Here is an 18,309-nt window from a genome sequence, read left to right on the forward strand (position 1 = left end):
ATACACATGTCTATACGTATTAAAATAAATCAGGCAMCCCCGCCTCCAACAACAACTCCCTCGACGAACTGCCCACATAAACCGTCTTAGGATACCGCGTCACAACCCAGTCTTGTAAAACAACATCCCAGTTCGAGATGTCGCGGCGCGTCAGTACGACGCTGAATTCTTTCGTTTCCTGTGGTCGGAGCGAGATGCGATCAAAGCCTCGAAGGACGACGGGAGGATCATCGGGGCCGCCGTGTGATATATACTTTACAAAATGACAATCAGATCAGATTATTACATACCGTTAGAAAGAGTGAAAGGAGACTTACAAGTTGAGGAACTTCATCMCCCGCCACAGACCCGGTGTTGGTAATATCAGCAGTCACGATGGCGACCTCCTCGTACAACCCTGGATTTCCGCCTGGCGCGCCTCCAGCTGCAAGCAAAGGCTGCGGAGAGGCAGATGTCGCGTTCTCGGGTAGATATTCATTGGCCTGGAGGCCGTAGTCTGGATCACCGGATGATGCAGCTGGGTCTGTCGTGTTCAGCCATGGATATAGAAACAACGGGACTCTGCGAATGAAACGGGGGAAGAGGTAGTCAGACCAATCCGTGCTGAAATTTGAGGCTACTGGTGCAGGTGCCGTGAAGCCAGTCGTGGGCGTATAAGGGGCTGCGTTTTGAAGGGGCCTGATTCTGATATTTTGGTATTCGAATGTCGTATAACTCAAACCAAACCCAAACTCATAAATGGGCGTGACATTGGCTCTATCAAAGCCACGATAATCAATAAAGAGTCCCTCTGTGAAATCGATCTGTGGAGCGTTGACTCCGTTGTTGGGTGTATACAGGACATCTGTACTGTAATCCTCGCGTGCTGTGCCCCATGTAAAGGGACTTTTGCCGCCTGGGTTGACATAGCCATACAAGACGTCTGCGATAGAATTTCCGCTTTCTTGACCAGGCATACCTGCCCAGAGGATCGCGGTCACATTTGAATTATTGTACCAATCGCCCACAAGAACGGGCCCGCCGCTGTGAATCACGACGACGGTGTTGTTATTTTGAGAAGCAACCGTTTCGATGAGTTTGTCACCGTCTCGCCAAAGGGTCAGGTTGTTGCGATCACCTTCATTGCCGTCAACGACGATGAAGTTTTCGCCTGAGTCAGAGTTGACGAACACAAGGGCCACATCGGCTTGAGAGGCAAGGACTTGGATCTTGTCGTATGCCCAGTCATCGGCCACGGAATCGACGATGCCAACCCCTTTGCTTAGGATTTCTTGCTTGATGGCGTCTTCCGGTGTCACGATGTAGGGGAAATTGCTTGTACCGCTTCCCCAACCTATGGCAAGGGTGCCGTTGTCGCAGCCATGATCAGCACAGCCGTTGATACCTACTGGATCAGCGCGGGCGTCCGAGCCGAAGATCGCGGTGAATTTCTCTTTGCCACTGAGTGGAAGGACGCTGTCTGTGTTTTTGAGAAGAACTACACTCGCCGCTCCGATCTTGCGAATCAATGAGGCATGGTTACCGCGTACATCGACTCGCTCATTGACTTTACCAACCCCGTACTCCGGTCCTGCAGCAGCATATATCGGTCCGTACTCATCACGAGTCCATGAATTGAAGTTGATAGGAACCTGAAATTTGTCCCTGCCGACTTTGTAGTATGCAGCCATTATGCGAACTGCCATATCATCAATCCGATACGTAGGAACAGTGCCGTTGACGACTGAAATGGTCAAGTTTGCGCCCCAGTACGAGTCACCAGAGTCGAACGAGGTGTCACCGGGCATGGACATGTCGAGGCCGGCAAGAGTACTACTTACGCCCGATGTATGAGCGCCCCAATCACTCATGACAAAGCCCTGGAAATCGAGCTCGCCTTTGAGAAGCCTGTTCAATGTGTAGCTATTTGCGCATGCGTAGCTGTTGTTGACCTGATTGTAAGAGCACATGATTGATCCAACCCCGGCGCGTACTGCGTCTGCGAATGGCCTTTGAAGATTAGCTGACGCAATTCACCAGGACACATAAGGGGTAGACATACCATAAATACAACTCATGCATCGTCCTATCATCCACATTACTACTCGCACTCGCAGTAATATTATAACCATACCCCTTCGCCTCCCCTACCAACCTGAAATGCTCCTGCTCATTAAGTATATAATGTTTCGCGCATGCAATTACGCCCGCTTCTTGTATACCCTTTATTGTCTCGGCCATCATTACGCCCGTATTCACCGGGTCGGGACTGAATCCTTCCCAATTCCGGCCTCCTTCAGGTGTTCTGCCCAAGGGGCCTGAAACTGGGCCGAGTTGGATGTCGACGCCTTTGGAGTTGAATTCTTTGCCCATGGCGAGGCCGCGGAGATACGCCAGGGAGCGGTCCCAGGTTGCGGCTACGTTGACACCGGCGGGGAAGGCAGAATTGTAGTCACCTTTGTGCCTTCAGTTAGTCGTTATTTTTTTTTCTAGTGGCTTGTGGGCAAGGGCTCACTGAATCGTATGCCCATAGGCCCATCTTGGAGACAGAGTCCTCGAAATCCAAGTCGTGGGATTGAACCTGTTTCGCCGACGCAAGAGCCTTGCATCCACCTTCGCCTAGTCAGTCATACTAATTCATTCTCTATTAAATCACAAAATGAAAGATAGACTCACCCAGTACCCGTCGTCAGATTCACTTTCTCGGGAAGAGTAAGCTGGCTCACGAACTCTCTCGCCTTCTCATATGCGTCTGCCCATTCGCCTTCGCCGTCTCCCCAGGGCGAGGGATAGTATGGTGGTGAGTATGGTTCATTATCCTTCTTTCGATTAGACAGGTACGGAATAGTAGAATATGGGTGTGCTCACCTGTCCTGCAACGAGTACCGAGGAACTCAATAACGCCGTCCACCAGAATGCACGCATTATCATATCTATTCATAAATTCTGGCAGAATAGAAAAGTAGAACAAAAGCATCTCAAAGACGCAATTGCACGGTCGAGCGACGGACTAATATAGGAGTTCTCAATCATGTCATCACATCATTCAAGGTCGACGGGTATCCAGGTACGCACATTCCTTGCATCACCCGACGTATGTTTATTTTTCTTGTGTCCAGTCACTGCCTTTCCCTTGCCGGGAGATTACACGTGCCTGGCTTGCTGTGTTTGTGATTACTTACAAGGAAGAAATTAATTGTATTTATCCCTTCCTTCCAAGCATGTTCCGTGGTGGACACTGTCGTCCTTCACCCTGGCTGTTGACTTCCTACTCTGGCATTCTGAATGTATTCTGGATCTGCGGATTTTCCATTACGTAATTTTAATATGCATGTATGTGTACAGATCTACCTACCGGGTCTTTGAATATTGATATCCTGAGTTCTATTTGTATAGGATGATGACTTCTTAGGTGCCTGATCAATTATATCGCTCATCATGGTTAAGCTGCATTTAAATGCTCAAGACATTCGACTCATATACTGCAAATCACCTAGTAACCTTCAGTAGTCTTAAATTGTCGATTTAGATTATGAAGCTGTAGAGTATGCCTTCGTAGTTTGGACATATTTCACTTATCGGGGAAGCCAACGATCAAAAGCCCTAATTTCGGTAACCCTCAAAACCCTAATGTGCCCATGATTTCGAATGATTCAAACTATGCGAGAAACGAGAAATAATGTACTAGAATGAGACAGAAAGCTTTGTCTCATATTATTAGTAATTTGACTGTTTAGGATCTTTTGTTACAGTATAGCACTCTTCGAGTGTGAGGTTCACGTAGTTCACTTTTCCTTTACTGCGATTAGATAATGCAATTGTCGAAAAAACAGATATAAAATCTATTTCATTAGATATCTGGTCTGTATGAAAAAGGCTCACCAAGCAAGCTTGATAAGTGAGTGTGCTCTAAAAGAAAGTGTAGAGGTAATGAATGTCAAGCACTTCAAGAGCCTCGTAACATGCTCAATCCTGGAACATCGTAAAGCAGAATAGCCAGTCTAGCCGAGTATATCGGAAACATTGACCGCAGTAACTCTCGCAAACAGCTCACCGATAGTAGAACCGTCCCTCGCTACCGTAGGGGGTTGGTATCCCTCGAGATACGGGATGCGCTCGTTCTCTGTCACACCAAACATTAGCATGACACTAAGAAACCAAATAGAAACATAAGGCTCACCGAAGAAAGCTCTGATCCATGCCTTTGGTGCTGCATCTGCCGCATCATCCCACAAAGTAGCCAGATATAGAGCTGTTGTACCGGGACTACCGGTCAATTCGTTGGCGGACGCATTGAACTTCGGATTAACCGCCTTTGCATCTCGCACGCGAGCAGCACGTGCTCTAGCAGCCGTCTCAACATTGACATGTGTATTATTTCCAAAAAGCCCATAATCATACAAACCAAGTCTGAGTGCTGTAGTCCACCAAATGGCATGGTTGAAGCTATTATCGTCTCCAAAGTATGCGTCGTTGCGTGACAATGACCCATCGAACTCGACGGCATCATGCTTCTTGAGATCCTCAAGGTGAAAAGTCGATGCGTTACCGGTGGTAGAGACTCCCAGATCTATAGCTTGCTCAAAGGCGCTGTCGAATGTGGTGGGAGCGAAGTTGTAGGCTTGGCTGACACCGTCTCGGACTGCAGCGAGGTCGATGTTTTTGCCTGAACGGGGAAGGAAGCCGTGGTTTGCCATTACGTTGAGACCGGGGCAGGGCGAGCGGCCTTTTATCTTGTCAGTTGGAGTCAAGGAAGAGGTATAGGAAGACTTACTGTCTCCGGTCACAGGTGGATGCCATTCATGGCCTTTAGGAGGGAGTTGCCAGCCGTGTGCGGCAACGCTAAATACGTATACTTCGAGAAACAAGGTGAGCTTCATGTTTGTGAAAACTTATGCTTGTTTTGTCTTTGATTGGTATGACTGAACTCTGGATATAATCTTTTCATCCATGAAAGACGTACTTATTTATAGTTGTAGGTGTGTACATATTGCGGATCACAGAGCGTATTCGGCCCAGGTACCAAGCCACGAGCGTATTCGCATCCCCGGACCCCACGATCAGCGCGTATTCAGCCTCCTTAAAAACGAACCATACGTAGCGTATTCTATACGTGAATCACGAAGAGCTTTTCCCCTGTGTATTGAGTGCACATTATTTACTCATACATATGAGTAGGTCTAAGAAGGAGGATTTGCTTGGCTCGTCATTCCCATTAAGAAAAGACGACTATACGCAGTACGCATTTAGAATCAATTCCAAATCATTTTATGACAAGAATAACTTGCCTTTTTTATCTCATTAACCTCTTAGTTAGTCATGTCGACGTATGAAGGGCCAATTTCAATTCTCAGCGAGTGGGACATCGACGATGAATGCTATAGCAGATGAAGTTGGCTTGTGAACAATATGTCAAGAGTCCACATGGGCATCCAACGTTGATGGCTCACGAAGAAAGATATAAAGGGGTAAGCAATCCTCTCATTTGCACAAGAACGAGACTAACATTCCGGAATAACCTCGATTATCAATAACAAACCTGAGAATTGGATACACAATGTTATCACGCTTTCCTTTCCAGTTACTCATAGCCCTCATCGGGGTTGGTGTGTCTATCACAGCTTGCGCTGAGACAAGTTCGACTTGCGATGCCCTCTGCTTAGAGACGGTGCAAAATGGCAACTCGTGGGAAATCGACCAGCATGCCTCGCGTGATTTCTCATTCTACCAAGCCCCTTCCAACTTTTCTTCCAAGCTTTCTCCCGGAAGTATCCTCACTGTCGAGCCGGTGACCGAGCTCGCGAACTACAGTATTCCTAGTGGTCTCACTATGTCTCGGATCATTTACACCACCAACGATCAAAACGGTACTACTCTCCCGACTTCTGCATATATCCTATGGCCGTATACACCACTCGAAATCCCCGGCAAAGGATATCCAATGGTGGCATGGGCTCATGGTACCTCTGGCGTACTCAGAGGGTGTGCACCAAGTAACTACCGCAACCTTCAGTACCACTTCCAGGCTCCCTTCACCCTTGCTCTTCAAGGCATGGTGGTTGTAGCACCAGACTATGCCGGACTCGGCGTCGACACTTTGCCCAATGGACAAAAGATAGGACATCCTTGGCTAAACGGACCAGCGCAAGCCAACGATCTCGCCAACGCCATCATAGCCGCCCGAAAAGCATTTCCCAGTATTCTGACAGCGAACGGCCCCTTCGTCGCCATGGGCCATTCTCAAGGTGGAGGAGCAACTTGGGCTTTTGCAGAGAAACAGGTCAAGGAACCAATTGCTGGATACAAGGGCTCTGTTGCAATTGCACCCACTACGCGGACAATCGACCATCTCAAAGACGCTTTCAGTAACATCACCGAGCCTTGGGCTCAGGTAATCATTGCCGGGCAGCCAAAACTTATTTCTGCAGTGACAGCCGCCTTCCCTGCGTATAACTATACTGGTTTGACTCCTGTGTCCTACGATAGATGGTTCAATGTCCTGGAGCCCTTGGATGGGTGCTTACCCACAGACGCTCTTGCCTTTACCAATGTAACCACCGACGAACTAGCTGTTCCCAACTGGTATGACTCCCCCACGGTTCAGGAATATGCCAAATTGTCAGAAAGTGGTCGAAAACAATTCAAGGGTCCATTACTCATCATCTCCGGCGAAGCGGACATTGTGGTTCCTCTCTTCGACGCGGTCGAGCCTGCGGTAGACGACACTTGCACGATGTTGAAGCAGGAACATTGGAGTGAGTCACTGGAGTTAGTCACTTACTCAGCTATGGATCATTTCCCCAGCATTCAGGCTAGTCAGATGAAGTGGCTGCCATGGATTAAAGATCGGTTGACTGGCACACCGGCACCAAAAGCTGGATGTGTCAAAAGTGCGGTGAATGGATTCCGTACAGCCGACACTTTCCAGACTGCATATCCAAACTTTCTGGAGGGTTGGGCTAGTGTCGAAGAGAGCTGGAAATATGGTCTCTGATTTAATGCTGAGTATCCAGCTGGATTTGCTAGAGTGTGATCATGCTCTTGATTGTGGATCTCTAATTGCATATGTGACAGATAATGCAATGGAGCTGGACATATAACTAGAAGCAAGCAGTGGCCAGAACATTGAAATAAGATGATACTATTTATCATCAATCTGACGTAGCTCAGTCATTCGCTCTTGATGGTTTCTAGATCACTTTCCTTTATGGAGGGATTCTTGGACATTTGGCATACTTTCCATTGGCGGCCTTGTCAAAGCGCCGTAGAAATACCAAGACCTTCTAGATCGAATAAGTTCTGGATTGTGGAGGTCATTGGCCGGCTCGTAGATGCAAGTGCGCAGCAAAATAGACTACCCGTCAAACTTCAAATCACTAACAGCTTATTGGCCGGCTCGTACAAATGTTTCGATAATCAACGCATAAGAAGCCTGACTTAATCGATCATTGCTCACGTAATGCAACGCGAATTCGTCAACTACCGAATACGCACTTGCATAAAGCTCAAACCCGGTCGCGAATTTCAGCACGATTGGTCAACCTTGGGATCTGAAGAATTTGTCACGATGGAGAAATCTTTAATTTGGTTGAGGCTTAGACTCTCAAATATTTGTCATTGGGGGCTAGGGCACCATACCTATCCACGTTAGCCGCACATAGGCCCCAATGACTTTAAACGGTTTCGGGTATGGTCGTAGAGGTTATTCGGTGATCCGGCACGGAGTAGCGCGGAGAAGATGACAGTTAGGGAGAAAAACGAGATTAATGAAGACGTTCGGTGACATTTAGTATGCTTAAATATTTAATGCCAAGTATCGACAAGTTCAGCTCTCGTGACGTCAAGAGGATTGATGATTCTTCAATGGACAATTCAATTCCAAATATATGAGGCTGTGTCCCGAGGTGCCGGTTTCCCTCATTCTCCTAGATAGGTAGGTAGTAGCTAGAGGAGATCTGTTCTACAGTGATTATGACCATGAATATAATAATCACGAACGAACCCGTGGTTGAGATCCACGATATCAAAATATCTCGAACATAGCGCGCGGTACAACATGTCGAAGAACAATAATAGCGTGAACCAAAATTCAAGCCCCGAGGCAGTTGGGTTTAAGACACGACGATCCCACAAAAAGTCCAGGTATGGCTGCACAAAATGCAAACAGCGCAGAATCAAGGTAAGCACAAAATTCAAATATACGATCAAAGGTGATAGATTCCTAACGACGGCACAGTGCGACGAGCATTTACCGAAATGCTCAAGATGCGAGAAGATGAATCTGAACTGTCAATATCCCAAAAGAAAGCCAGACTCTGTGTTACCGGATGACTTCTTGATGGAGCTTATAGATCCATTTCTCCTACAGCACGGATCAAGACCAGGCAGTCCCGGAGATTCGGACCATTCGTCTGGAAGCCCGATATCATCCATATCAAGCTTTGCTTCATCTCAAATGGTGGCTGCGCTGCCGAGAAAAGACCGAAGGCTTGATTCAAATTTGATATTACAGGCAGCGCAGACGCTTGCGCCTGTAGATTTTGAACTATTTCAACACTACCTCGATCATACTAGCAAGGATTTGACCGTGGGCGACGAAGAGCAACACACTCTACAAATTGGCATTCCCAATCTAGCCTGTCAGAGCAAGCCTCTGATGAAATCTGTGTTAGCATTATCGGCAGTATGCAAATGTCTCGATATCATCAATCAACCATCGGCATCCCATGAAGACCGTGGCCAAGTCATAGAGCTTTTATCACTTGCAAATGGATATCACATGGAATCTCTACGAGAGGTCCAAGCGACACTTCCCCAGACCAAGAATTATGACCATATCCTAGCAAATGCGGCCATGATGGGAATGTATGGTTCTGGTAGCCACTGTGCTCGTATTTGGCTAGCTAAAACCGCAACGTTGGGTGACCAACTGCAGCAAGGTTTAATACCTAGGGATTCTCAGTGGATTAGCCTCTTTCGTGCTGTGCATCTGGCTTATGATGGGCTTCTTAAAGATACTCATTCGCCAAGGGACGCAGTACAGTTCAGTACAGATCATTCGCCCGATCAGCTCATTACAAGGAACAGTTCGCAGCTCCACTACGATTATCAACGATCTTCCCGAAACGAGCTGCACAGAAACCCAATAAATCATGCCCTATACCCCATAATGGCTTCTACGGTAGGCACCGCCTTAATAAAATTACGCAGACGAGCCAGGGACAGAGCCATCCTTGAAGCGAGCAACGAACTAGGCGGTTTCGACAGCTCAGCCATTCACGGTAATCCCGAGATTCAAGCGTGCTTTGTCGCCTTGAGCATACTCAGCAACATTGTCTCAGAGACATTTCCTGCCGGCGATTTGACTCCAACTACACCACTGTCTTTCGAAGTCGATGTTGACCCTGTAGGACAATTGTCCGAGGTCTCCCCCTGGTTGCGGAGATACACAGCCAGCATCACGTCTATGGTACCTTCGCCGCTCCCTCGCAGGTATATTATGGCTTTTATCCACAAAGTTCCCACCAAGTTTCTGAACTTAGTCGAAGAGATGCTCAGCCTGATTCAACCCAATAATGCACCGGACAGCGATCAGATGTGTTGGACGACACCAAATCTTAGTACAGCGCACCAGCTTGCCGTCGATATATTTGCTCATTGGCTTGTCTTGGTTGTATTGCTGGATAATGTGTGGTGGATTGGTGACATTGGCACTTGGGAGCTTGGTCAAATCGTGTCTTTTAAGAAAGAGGCACATTGGCCAATGTGTTTGTGGAATAGGGACGCGGACTGGTGGCCGGAGAGCATGTTCGAGATTACTCAGCATTTTGAAAAGTATAGAACTAGATCTTAGATTACTTGTCCCGAATATGAATGTGAAATGGATATAATGACCTGAAAACTAAGTGAGGAGTTGCCTACAATTTAGGGCAGGATTCTTTCTAATGAAATGCAGCAACCCTAAGGGTTTCTCCAGCCATGCAAGGTCGATATTCCATACTATGTGAAGAGCTGAATATTAGTTAGATGGACAGTAATTACATAATGATTATCCTTTTTGCCTGTAAACTTACCAACCTCGCATAGGGTTCAATCTCGCCCGTCCATCTGATGAACAGAAACAGACTGCATTAGGGCTAGGGCTAGGGCTGGGCATTCTCGTGCTCGGCCCGGTTCCTGGCCGATAGCCGCCAATCGATAACAGGTAAGTAAGCTTATCTCTGCCGCTCTCCGGTGATCCTCCGATGGCCAACAAGCAGTTTATTATTTAGTGTTTACCCGTAATGAACTCCGATGTCGTGATCAGAAAATTTTTACAACTCCCCTGTTCACTTCTTTATCGCTCTCTCTTTCACTGCACAATTTCGTGACACTATAGCCATTGGGCGCCTCTGCACTGTACGCACGATCGCTGCTCGTCCTCACGAATTGATCAATTCCCCGACCGTCCGATCGCATCGTGTCGCCTCGGAGAGAAACGCGATTACCGAGGGACGATGGCACAACCCGGCGTCCTCGATCAGAAATTAGAAAGCGGGCCAGCGCTTGATATCCCCGAAAATGCGACATCTACGACCGTAGCAGCACCTTTAGAAAATACTGTCAAACCCGGAGATGACCTCGAAGCAGCCAACAACACAAACGGACACCTCGCCAAGGAGGAAGACGACCAAATCCTCGACCAAAAACCCGCGCGACGCGGCCGTTGGGGTGAAATTGTCAGCACAAACCATGCAGATATCGTATTTATTCTCTGCTCGTTGACCACCGGTCTATGCGACGGTGTCGTTTATGCCTCCTTTGGATGTTTCATCAGCATGCAAACCGGAAACACAATTTTCGTGGGATTGGGTGCTTCGGGTATACCTATGAACAAACCGTACGGATGGCTGAAGTCGTTGGTATCGATCTGCGGATTTTTCACTGGATCGTACGTGTTTGCAAAGATTATGCGAGCAGTCGGAAACCGGAAGAGGGGTACCTTGACCGTCTGTTTCGCTATTCAGGCTATTTTCGTGTTCATTGCGGCTGCAATCATACAAGCTGATACGATTCCACACGACATCAATAATCAACCTACCAGCGGACCGCTATTTTTGGAATTGATTCCTATCGCGATCTTGGCTTTCCAGTTCGGTGGACAGATTTCGGCTAGTCGTGGAATGGGGTTCAATGAGTTGCCGACCGTGGTGTTGACTTCGGTGTACTTTGATATTGCATCCGATCCGGGTCTCGCGGACGGTGTCACGAAGAACGTCAAACGCAACAGACGTATCGGCTCSGGTGTGGCTATTGTTGTCGGCGCGATCGCGGCAGGTTGGCTATGTCGTAGTGATGCTGAGATGCAGAGTGCTTTGTGGATTTCTGGATTCCTCAAAGTGTGCATTGCTGTTGGATGGACTATCTGGCCTGTGGCTTCGAAATAAGTCTGGGGAAAATATATCGTTTTGCGGAAGCCGGACTGTCGACATAATAGAATACTGCTAATTCATAGACGCATATAGCGATAGAGTATATAATCCTATAATCAATTTTATATATATGCATATATCCAAACTGAACCGCTCTTTAGACAGTCAAAATATCCGATAAGTTGACATGTGATGACTTGCATATGGACGAATCTAGACGAATGAGAGCGAAAATGGCGTGCCTCGCTCAGGCGATGGCGAGAAATGGGGCACAACCCTGCACGACTTCCTAATTGGGCAATTCTAGCGCTGATAAACTCTCAATGTACTACAAGATATAGGTCTCTTCTCCCTCTCGAGACAGATTGAACATTTTCCTTTGCAATTTCCTCTGATCCTCGTATAGTAGGTAAGCTACAATGGCAGACACCACCCCGGCAACGACCAACAACTCCCCCAAGAAACAAATCATCCTCAATGCCTTTGTCATGAACACACCCGGCCACCAGGCCCCAGGCCTGTGGCGTCATCCTCGCAACAAGACAGATCAATACAAAAAGCTCTCCTTCTGGAACGATCTCGCCCAGCTGCTTGACAAAGCCGGATTTCACGCAATGTTCATCGCCGATACATTGGGTCCGTACGATGTTTACAAGGGACCCGCAAATGTTGTACCGTCTCTTGCCTCAGGTGCCCAATTCCCGGTTAATGATCCTCTGTATTTGGTTCCGGCCATGGCTTCTGTTACGAAGAATTTAATATTTGGTGTGACGGCCAGTTTGACATATGAAAAACCATATGCGTTAGCGAGGAGGTTCTCAACGGTTGATCATCTGAGTGAGGGTCGAGTTGCGTGGAATATCGTCACTTCGTATTTAGATAGTGCTGCTCGTAACCACGGCCTGAAAGAGCAAATCCCGCACGATGAACGATATGCAATTGCGCATGAGTATATGGAAGTCCTCTACAAGCTCTGGGAAGGCAGTTTCCGCGACGATGCCGTCCTCGAAAATCGAGAAACAGGAAAGTACATCGCCGACGACGCAGTGCGGCAAATCAACCACAAAGGGAAATACTTTGAAGTCCCCGGACCTCATTTCTGTGAGCCGTCACCACAACGAACTCCGTTTCTATTTCAGGCGGGCGTTTCCGAGGCAGGTAATGGATTTGGCGGCAAGCATGGAGAAGCCATTTTTATTGGCGGCCAAGTTCCTGAAGATGTTCGCGTAACAGTGAACAATATTCGAAACATCGCGCAGAAAGAAGGCCGTGATCCGAATCATATAAAGATCATACTAGCAACCTGCATAATCGTGGCTGCGACGGATGAAGAAGCGCATGCAAAACGTGAAGAATACCTGAAATACGCCGATTATGAAGGCGCTTACGCCCTCTTTGGCGGATGGACAGGTGTCGATTTATCCAAGTATTCCGATGACGAGAATTTCCTAGTCACGGATTCGCCCCGTGTTCAATCTCTTATTCGGCGATGGGCGGCTTCGGTACCCGGAAAGGAGAACCAGCCCTGGACCAAGAAGAATATTGCAGAGTATCTCAGTGTTGGCGGCCTACAGGCGAAATTAATTGGCAGTCCGACTACTGTCGCTGATCAGCTTGAGCGCTGGGTGGATCTAACAGATGTGGATGGGTTTAATGTTATTCATATTACGAATCCGGGATGTTTTGAGGATATGGCGGAGTATCTGCTTCCGGAGTTGAGACGGCGTGGAAGGTTCAGGAGTCATGTGGAAAAGGAAGGGGCTACTGCTCGAGAAGTCTTTATTGGCTCGAAGAGATTGCCAGAGGATCATCCGGGCAGCAAGTATAAGTGGCGTGCTGGCGAGGATATTCCTCAATATCAACAAGAGGAACAGCTAAAATCTTCTGAAGATTAGATGCCGTGTTGGCTAAAAAGAGGTAGAATCCTGTTACATAAGATAGGTACTGGAACTATACCGTTCCCCAAATATAGCTATATTCAATGAATCAAATCAGCCACAGACCTAAGTACTATCTGCTCTAACTATTTCCTCATCACTTGTCCCGTCTTCAATCAAAGCTCGCTTTTTCGTATCGTGCTTCTCCAAGCGCTGAAGCACAACCGCAAGAAAACAAAGCGTAACACCGAGACTAGCAGCTCCAATAAACGCAGCATGAAAACGAGGAGACAATACCGTCCTCCAAACGGTCAAAGTCCACCAAATTGACTGGATATAACTAAACATATTTGAAGCGGCGATGATAAACCCTCTCATCTCGTGATCATGCGGCATCAGATCCGAATACCAAGCGTAATAGATACCTGGAACACCAGCAGCGGTAAACGTCAGGTAATAGGCCGCATATTTGAGGCCAATGGGGACATCCCAGACAGCGAGCACGATACAGCCAAGTATTGTAGGTATTTGCATAGCAATAAGAGTTTGCCAACGTTTACCGCGAAAAATGGGAGAATCAGAAATAATACCGGCAAGTATTTGCGTCACAAAACCAACGGCGTACTGACCGGTTGGCCAAACGTTGATTTGATAGACTGAATGTCCAGTCGATTTGAGCCAGAGGGCAAAAGCAGGCTGCTGAATAGGATAGCTTCCTTGAACGAGGAAGTATCCAACCGGCAAGACCCAGAACTGCCATTGCTTCATGATACGAAAGATCTTCGTGCGGTCCCAGGCAGAAGCTCCAAGGGGTTTCATGCCATCTGCGATCAAGCGCTTTTGGGCCCACTCTGCTTCTTCCTGGGTGATGTAGAATGCGCGGGTAGTTTCCGGGAAGTCTGGGTAGAAGAAATATCCTGCGATGCCGATGGGAAGGCTGATGATACCGCAGACAATAAAGAGCCATTGCCAACCAGCATGACCCAACACGCCATTAAGACCTTTGTATGCGCCGGCTTGAAGGTATCCACTGAACATACCAGCTAGACTTGCAGTGGCGTAGAATATGGTCATGCGTTTCCCACGCTCGCTTTTGGTGTACCATGAACCTATAATGTATACAACAGTCGGAAAATAGGTACCTTCACAGATAGCAAGTAGAAAGCGCATAGCATATAGCTGAGATGTAGTCTTGACAGCAGCAGAGCAAAATGTGAAAATTGACCAGAAAATTTCCACAGTAGGGATAAGGATCGAAGGACGAATGCGTGTGACTAAGATCACAGCAGGTAGTTGACCGAGGACATAGCCGGCCGTAAAGACATTGCTGGCATAAGTCAACTCGTTGCCCTTCATATTTAATGCCTCTGACATTCCGGAAACGTATGCATTGCTTATATTGGCCTGATCGAGATTCTTACTGAAATATCCGAGACAGGATATGGTAAGCAAGAAGACGTCGAGCTTTAATAGGAACCATTTCTCTTTGGGTGATTTCTTTGGGTCGTCCCAGATGTAGCGACGAATGGAACTAAAAAATGATCCATTTTTGGGAGTATCTTCCGACAGAGGTTGGTTGTTGTCTAAAAACACATTCGTTTCAGTGACTGCCGATGTCTCTTTCGGCGTGCTGCTCGACATCTTGAACCCTGTGTAGCTTGTCAATGATCAATATCATATTCGTTTTGTAAGACACGAGATTCCGAATTATATACAACCGCTAGCCGGATGGCTCCGAATGATAGCTTCACATTGCGACATGCCCACCTTACTGTCGCAATCAACATACATTTTCCATACACAGCACAAGTCAATTGCACCATTCAACTATAATTTGGTGTGCTTGCCTTACAGCTACCTATTATCAATATTTATTATGCTTTATACACGCGTCCTTGTCCTGCATGGACACTGATAGATAGCTGCCAGCCAATGATATCCCTATACTGTATCAGGCTATTGTTCTCGGACGAAAGTCCGGCATATTACAGGGCAAGCATGGAACTACATGACTCAATTGAATGCGTAAAACTGACTTAGACGCTTGACTTCCTGCTTGATTTCAAAGCAAACAACTTACCTGACCTCAAATTCATCCGTGCATCCAGTGTCCGACGAGGAATACGGCGCAAAATAGCGATGGCGACATTAGCCCTAAGATTGTGACAATATGCTTCCCCGCACGATCAACTACATATCTAACGTCAATGCATCTTTTAATTTTCTACTGTTTGAGAAGAAGTAAAAGACTTCAGTATAATTAAGAGACGAAATGACTACTACGACGATAGAATCCACCACCATTCAAGCTCCCGCCGTGGACCTTGAACAGTACGCCTATAAGAATCTCAAGCCCTACACACACCCACCGGAAACCAAAGCCGATCTACCCTGGGCTGAGTTGGTCACTCTCGATCTCGAGGATTACCACCGCCCAGGAGGCAAAGAACGTCTGGCCAAACAGCTCGAACATGCCGTCCACCACGTCGGATTCTTCTACGTCAAGAACTTTGGTCTGAGCCAGGAACAAGTAGATCAGCAATTCACCCTAGCACAGAATTTCTTTGAGCTCCCCGTCGAAGAGAAGGAGAAATACGAGGTCAACTATGGCGCAGCTGATTACAATGGCTGGCGCCGACCTGGACGATATGTTGCTGCCAATAACGCAAGAGATAACATTGAGATGTATAATTTTGCCAAATTTACCAAGGACTTTGAAGGCAGATATAATCATCCCGACTTGATTAAAGCTCATTTATCGGAGATCGAGGTGTTCCATCGTGCCTTGCATGCTAATGTGGTGCTACCTTTGTTACGGCTCTTTGCTATTATCTTAGAGTTACCGGATGAAGACTACCTTGTCAAGCAGCATACCTACGAAGAAAAGAGTGAGGACCACTTCCGATACATGCTATACTATCCTCGCACAGAAGAGGAATGGGAAGCAAATAATTATGGCAAGGGTGGAGGTCACACAGATCTCGGTACAGTCACCTTACTTTTCCGTCAACCCGTTGCTGGCCTACAGATCTTGGGCGAAGATAATAACTGGACCTATGTCTCTGCTCAACCGGGCACTATTACCGTCAACCTCGCGGATACCATCTCTCATTTGACCGGTGGTTGGTTGAAGAGCTCTGTGCACCGGGTTGTTGCGCCTCCAGAGGATCAACGGCAGTATAAGCGGACGGGTTTGCTTTACTTCGCTCGCCCACATAATAAGACTGTGCTTGAGCCCATTACAGATTCCCCGGTGTTGCAGAGGGCTGGAGTGAAGCCTCGATTCGAGAAATTGGTTACCATGGAAGAGTGGGTGAGGGCTAAACAGACTTTGCAGCTCAATCCAGAGATTGCGAAGAAACGTTGGGCAGAGAAGGGAGATGGGACCGTGGAAGTTCTTGCTGGATTTCATGATAGGAAGTACAAGGAGTAATCTGTACTTACTTCTACACGCCCTTCACAAGTTACACCTGGAAGCGGAGGTAATGTCTGCTTCAGACGGAGCACCCAAGTCATTATCCTATCGTGATGTAGCCAACATCTCCAGTGGGCCCAAATAATATATAAATCTCAAGATAGAAAAAAAACCTTTGTGTTGACTGAAGCCTCAAGATCGTCGCTATGGATTGCATAGGCCAACTAAATTAAGGCATTTAGGATTAGTAATCATCATGTAAATCTACTCCAGTTAGACTTCCTACTAAACTTACGACTAGAAATTCTTGTCATAACTTCTTTGAGTGCATTGAACAATTTCAGGATAGTCATCTCCACTGTTAAGGCAATGGCAGGTGTATTGAGCACCACTCAGGTGACGGGCGAAACTCCCGGGGTTTCTATGCAGGCTTGCAAGGCGTGCAGTCAGCAAAAGAAACGATGTGACCGAATCTTACCTATATGCGGGGCATGCATAAAGTAGGTTGTTTATGCTTTTGTGCATTTCTTATGTCTTGGCCGGTAGCCAGAATTACAATGGGATAAGACACTCATTCCACTCTGTAGGAAAGTTCGCAAGTGCTACTATCCAGTAGCTGAGGGCCATTCAGACGAGGCTCTAGTCAACTCTTTATATCAAAGAATCGCCCAACTAGAAGATACTATCTTCCGAAATAGTACTCTTGACAGTGTCGAGTACCCAATCCCCAGACAATGGTATTTTTCGGCTTTGCTCACACACAGTTAGTCATTCCCTTTTTAAATCTTAGCCCTAACCCCAATCGGTAATTGAGGAAGTGAATGACAACATCATATAGGAGATGCTGTCCTACGTCCTTTGGTACATCAATATCCCAAATCGATCGCCTCTATGCTGCAGACTACATGGATGCAAGCGGCCATGTCAGACCCATGCTTGTTCCATGCGACACTTTATTCAACTTCGGCTCATCTGGATATAGTCCAGGGTTCGCTCGATAATCCTGTGACCATACATCACAAAACTGAGACTCTTCGGTTGATCAGGAAGGCTATTGCAAATAGTGACCATAGTAGTCTTTCGACCAGCGTCGTTGCAGCGACGTTACATCTATTGTATTTTTCGGTGAGTGATATACCAATACGAAATATGATGATGGACACCAACTGATAACAGAAACATAGAAGCTGAATGGGGAATTTTACGAAGGGGCGTCCCATCAGTCCGGAATTGAGGCACTTTTACGACATAAGGGAATGGGAACACCGCAACCGGACAATCTCATTGGATATTTTCTTATCATGTTAGTCCTCTTTTCCTGTCCCTGAGGGCATTATACAAGCTGTATATCTTGGACAGCTGACTAAATTTTCCCAGACAACAAGTATGGAACGCTCTTGTTCTACGGTCCAAATCGGTGTTCTCTATCCCTCGTGCAGGACCCAGTCATCGTCTTGGAGATTATACTTCTTTGCTCTCAAAAGCAGTTGAAAAACAAATGGAAAGACCTCCTAAGCTTAGACTTCCAGAATCCGCCCTCGAAATTTTACGTGAATTTGCCAAATACTGCACAATGAGCGGGATACATTCTGGTTTTTCGTGGTCTAACTTCATTGCCAGCCCGGCT

General features: G+C 47.0%; 6 protein-coding genes across 6 annotated transcripts; 4 read left to right on the forward strand and 2 right to left on the reverse strand.

The window, feature by feature from the left end:
* Positions 1–19: 19 nt before the first annotated feature.
* On the reverse strand, positions 20–4,859 carry BHQ10_006948 (uncharacterized protein; the record flags this gene model as incomplete). The annotated part of the gene is made up of 8 exons (XM_040879589.1): positions 20–253; positions 318–1,989; positions 2,042–2,435; positions 2,495–2,592; positions 2,656–2,798; positions 4,002–4,102; positions 4,160–4,705; positions 4,754–4,859. 8 exons carry the CDS (start codon positions 4,857–4,859, stop codon positions 20–22), a joined length of 3,294 nt encoding a protein of 1,097 aa, XP_040735452.1.
* A 677-nt stretch (positions 4,860–5,536) lies between these two features.
* BHQ10_006949 (uncharacterized protein) lies at positions 5,537–6,973 on the forward strand (the record flags this gene model as incomplete). The annotated part of the gene is made up of 1 exon (XM_040879590.1): positions 5,537–6,973. The coding sequence occupies one exon, from the start codon at positions 5,537–5,539 to the stop codon at positions 6,971–6,973; it is 1,437 nt and encodes a 478-aa protein (XP_040735453.1).
* A 2,175-nt stretch (positions 6,974–9,148) lies between these two features.
* On the forward strand, positions 9,149–11,405 carry BHQ10_006950 (uncharacterized protein; the record flags this gene model as incomplete). Its single annotated transcript, XM_040879592.1, has 2 exons — positions 9,149–9,813; positions 10,358–11,405. 2 exons carry the CDS (start codon positions 9,149–9,151, stop codon positions 11,403–11,405), a joined length of 1,713 nt encoding a protein of 570 aa, XP_040735454.1.
* A 404-nt stretch (positions 11,406–11,809) lies between these two features.
* BHQ10_006951 (uncharacterized protein) lies at positions 11,810–13,285 on the forward strand (the record flags this gene model as incomplete). The annotated part of the gene is made up of 1 exon (XM_040879593.1): positions 11,810–13,285. One exon carries the CDS (start codon positions 11,810–11,812, stop codon positions 13,283–13,285), a length of 1,476 nt encoding a protein of 491 aa, XP_040735455.1.
* A 108-nt stretch (positions 13,286–13,393) lies between these two features.
* On the reverse strand, positions 13,394–14,908 carry BHQ10_006952 (uncharacterized protein; the record flags this gene model as incomplete). The annotated part of the gene is made up of 1 exon (XM_040879594.1): positions 13,394–14,908. The coding sequence occupies one exon, from the start codon at positions 14,906–14,908 to the stop codon at positions 13,394–13,396; it is 1,515 nt and encodes a 504-aa protein (XP_040735456.1).
* A 631-nt stretch (positions 14,909–15,539) lies between these two features.
* On the forward strand, positions 15,540–16,700 carry BHQ10_006953 (uncharacterized protein; the record flags this gene model as incomplete). The annotated part of the gene is made up of 1 exon (XM_040879595.1): positions 15,540–16,700. One exon carries the CDS (start codon positions 15,540–15,542, stop codon positions 16,698–16,700), a length of 1,161 nt encoding a protein of 386 aa, XP_040735457.1.
* Between the last annotated feature and the right edge of the window lie 1,609 nt (positions 16,701–18,309).

The sequence above is a fragment of the Talaromyces amestolkiae genome (assembly GCF_001896365.1).
Source record: "Talaromyces amestolkiae strain CIB chromosome Unknown scaffold13.1, whole genome shotgun sequence".
Classification (NCBI taxonomy): domain Eukaryota; kingdom Fungi; phylum Ascomycota; class Eurotiomycetes; order Eurotiales; family Trichocomaceae; genus Talaromyces; species Talaromyces amestolkiae.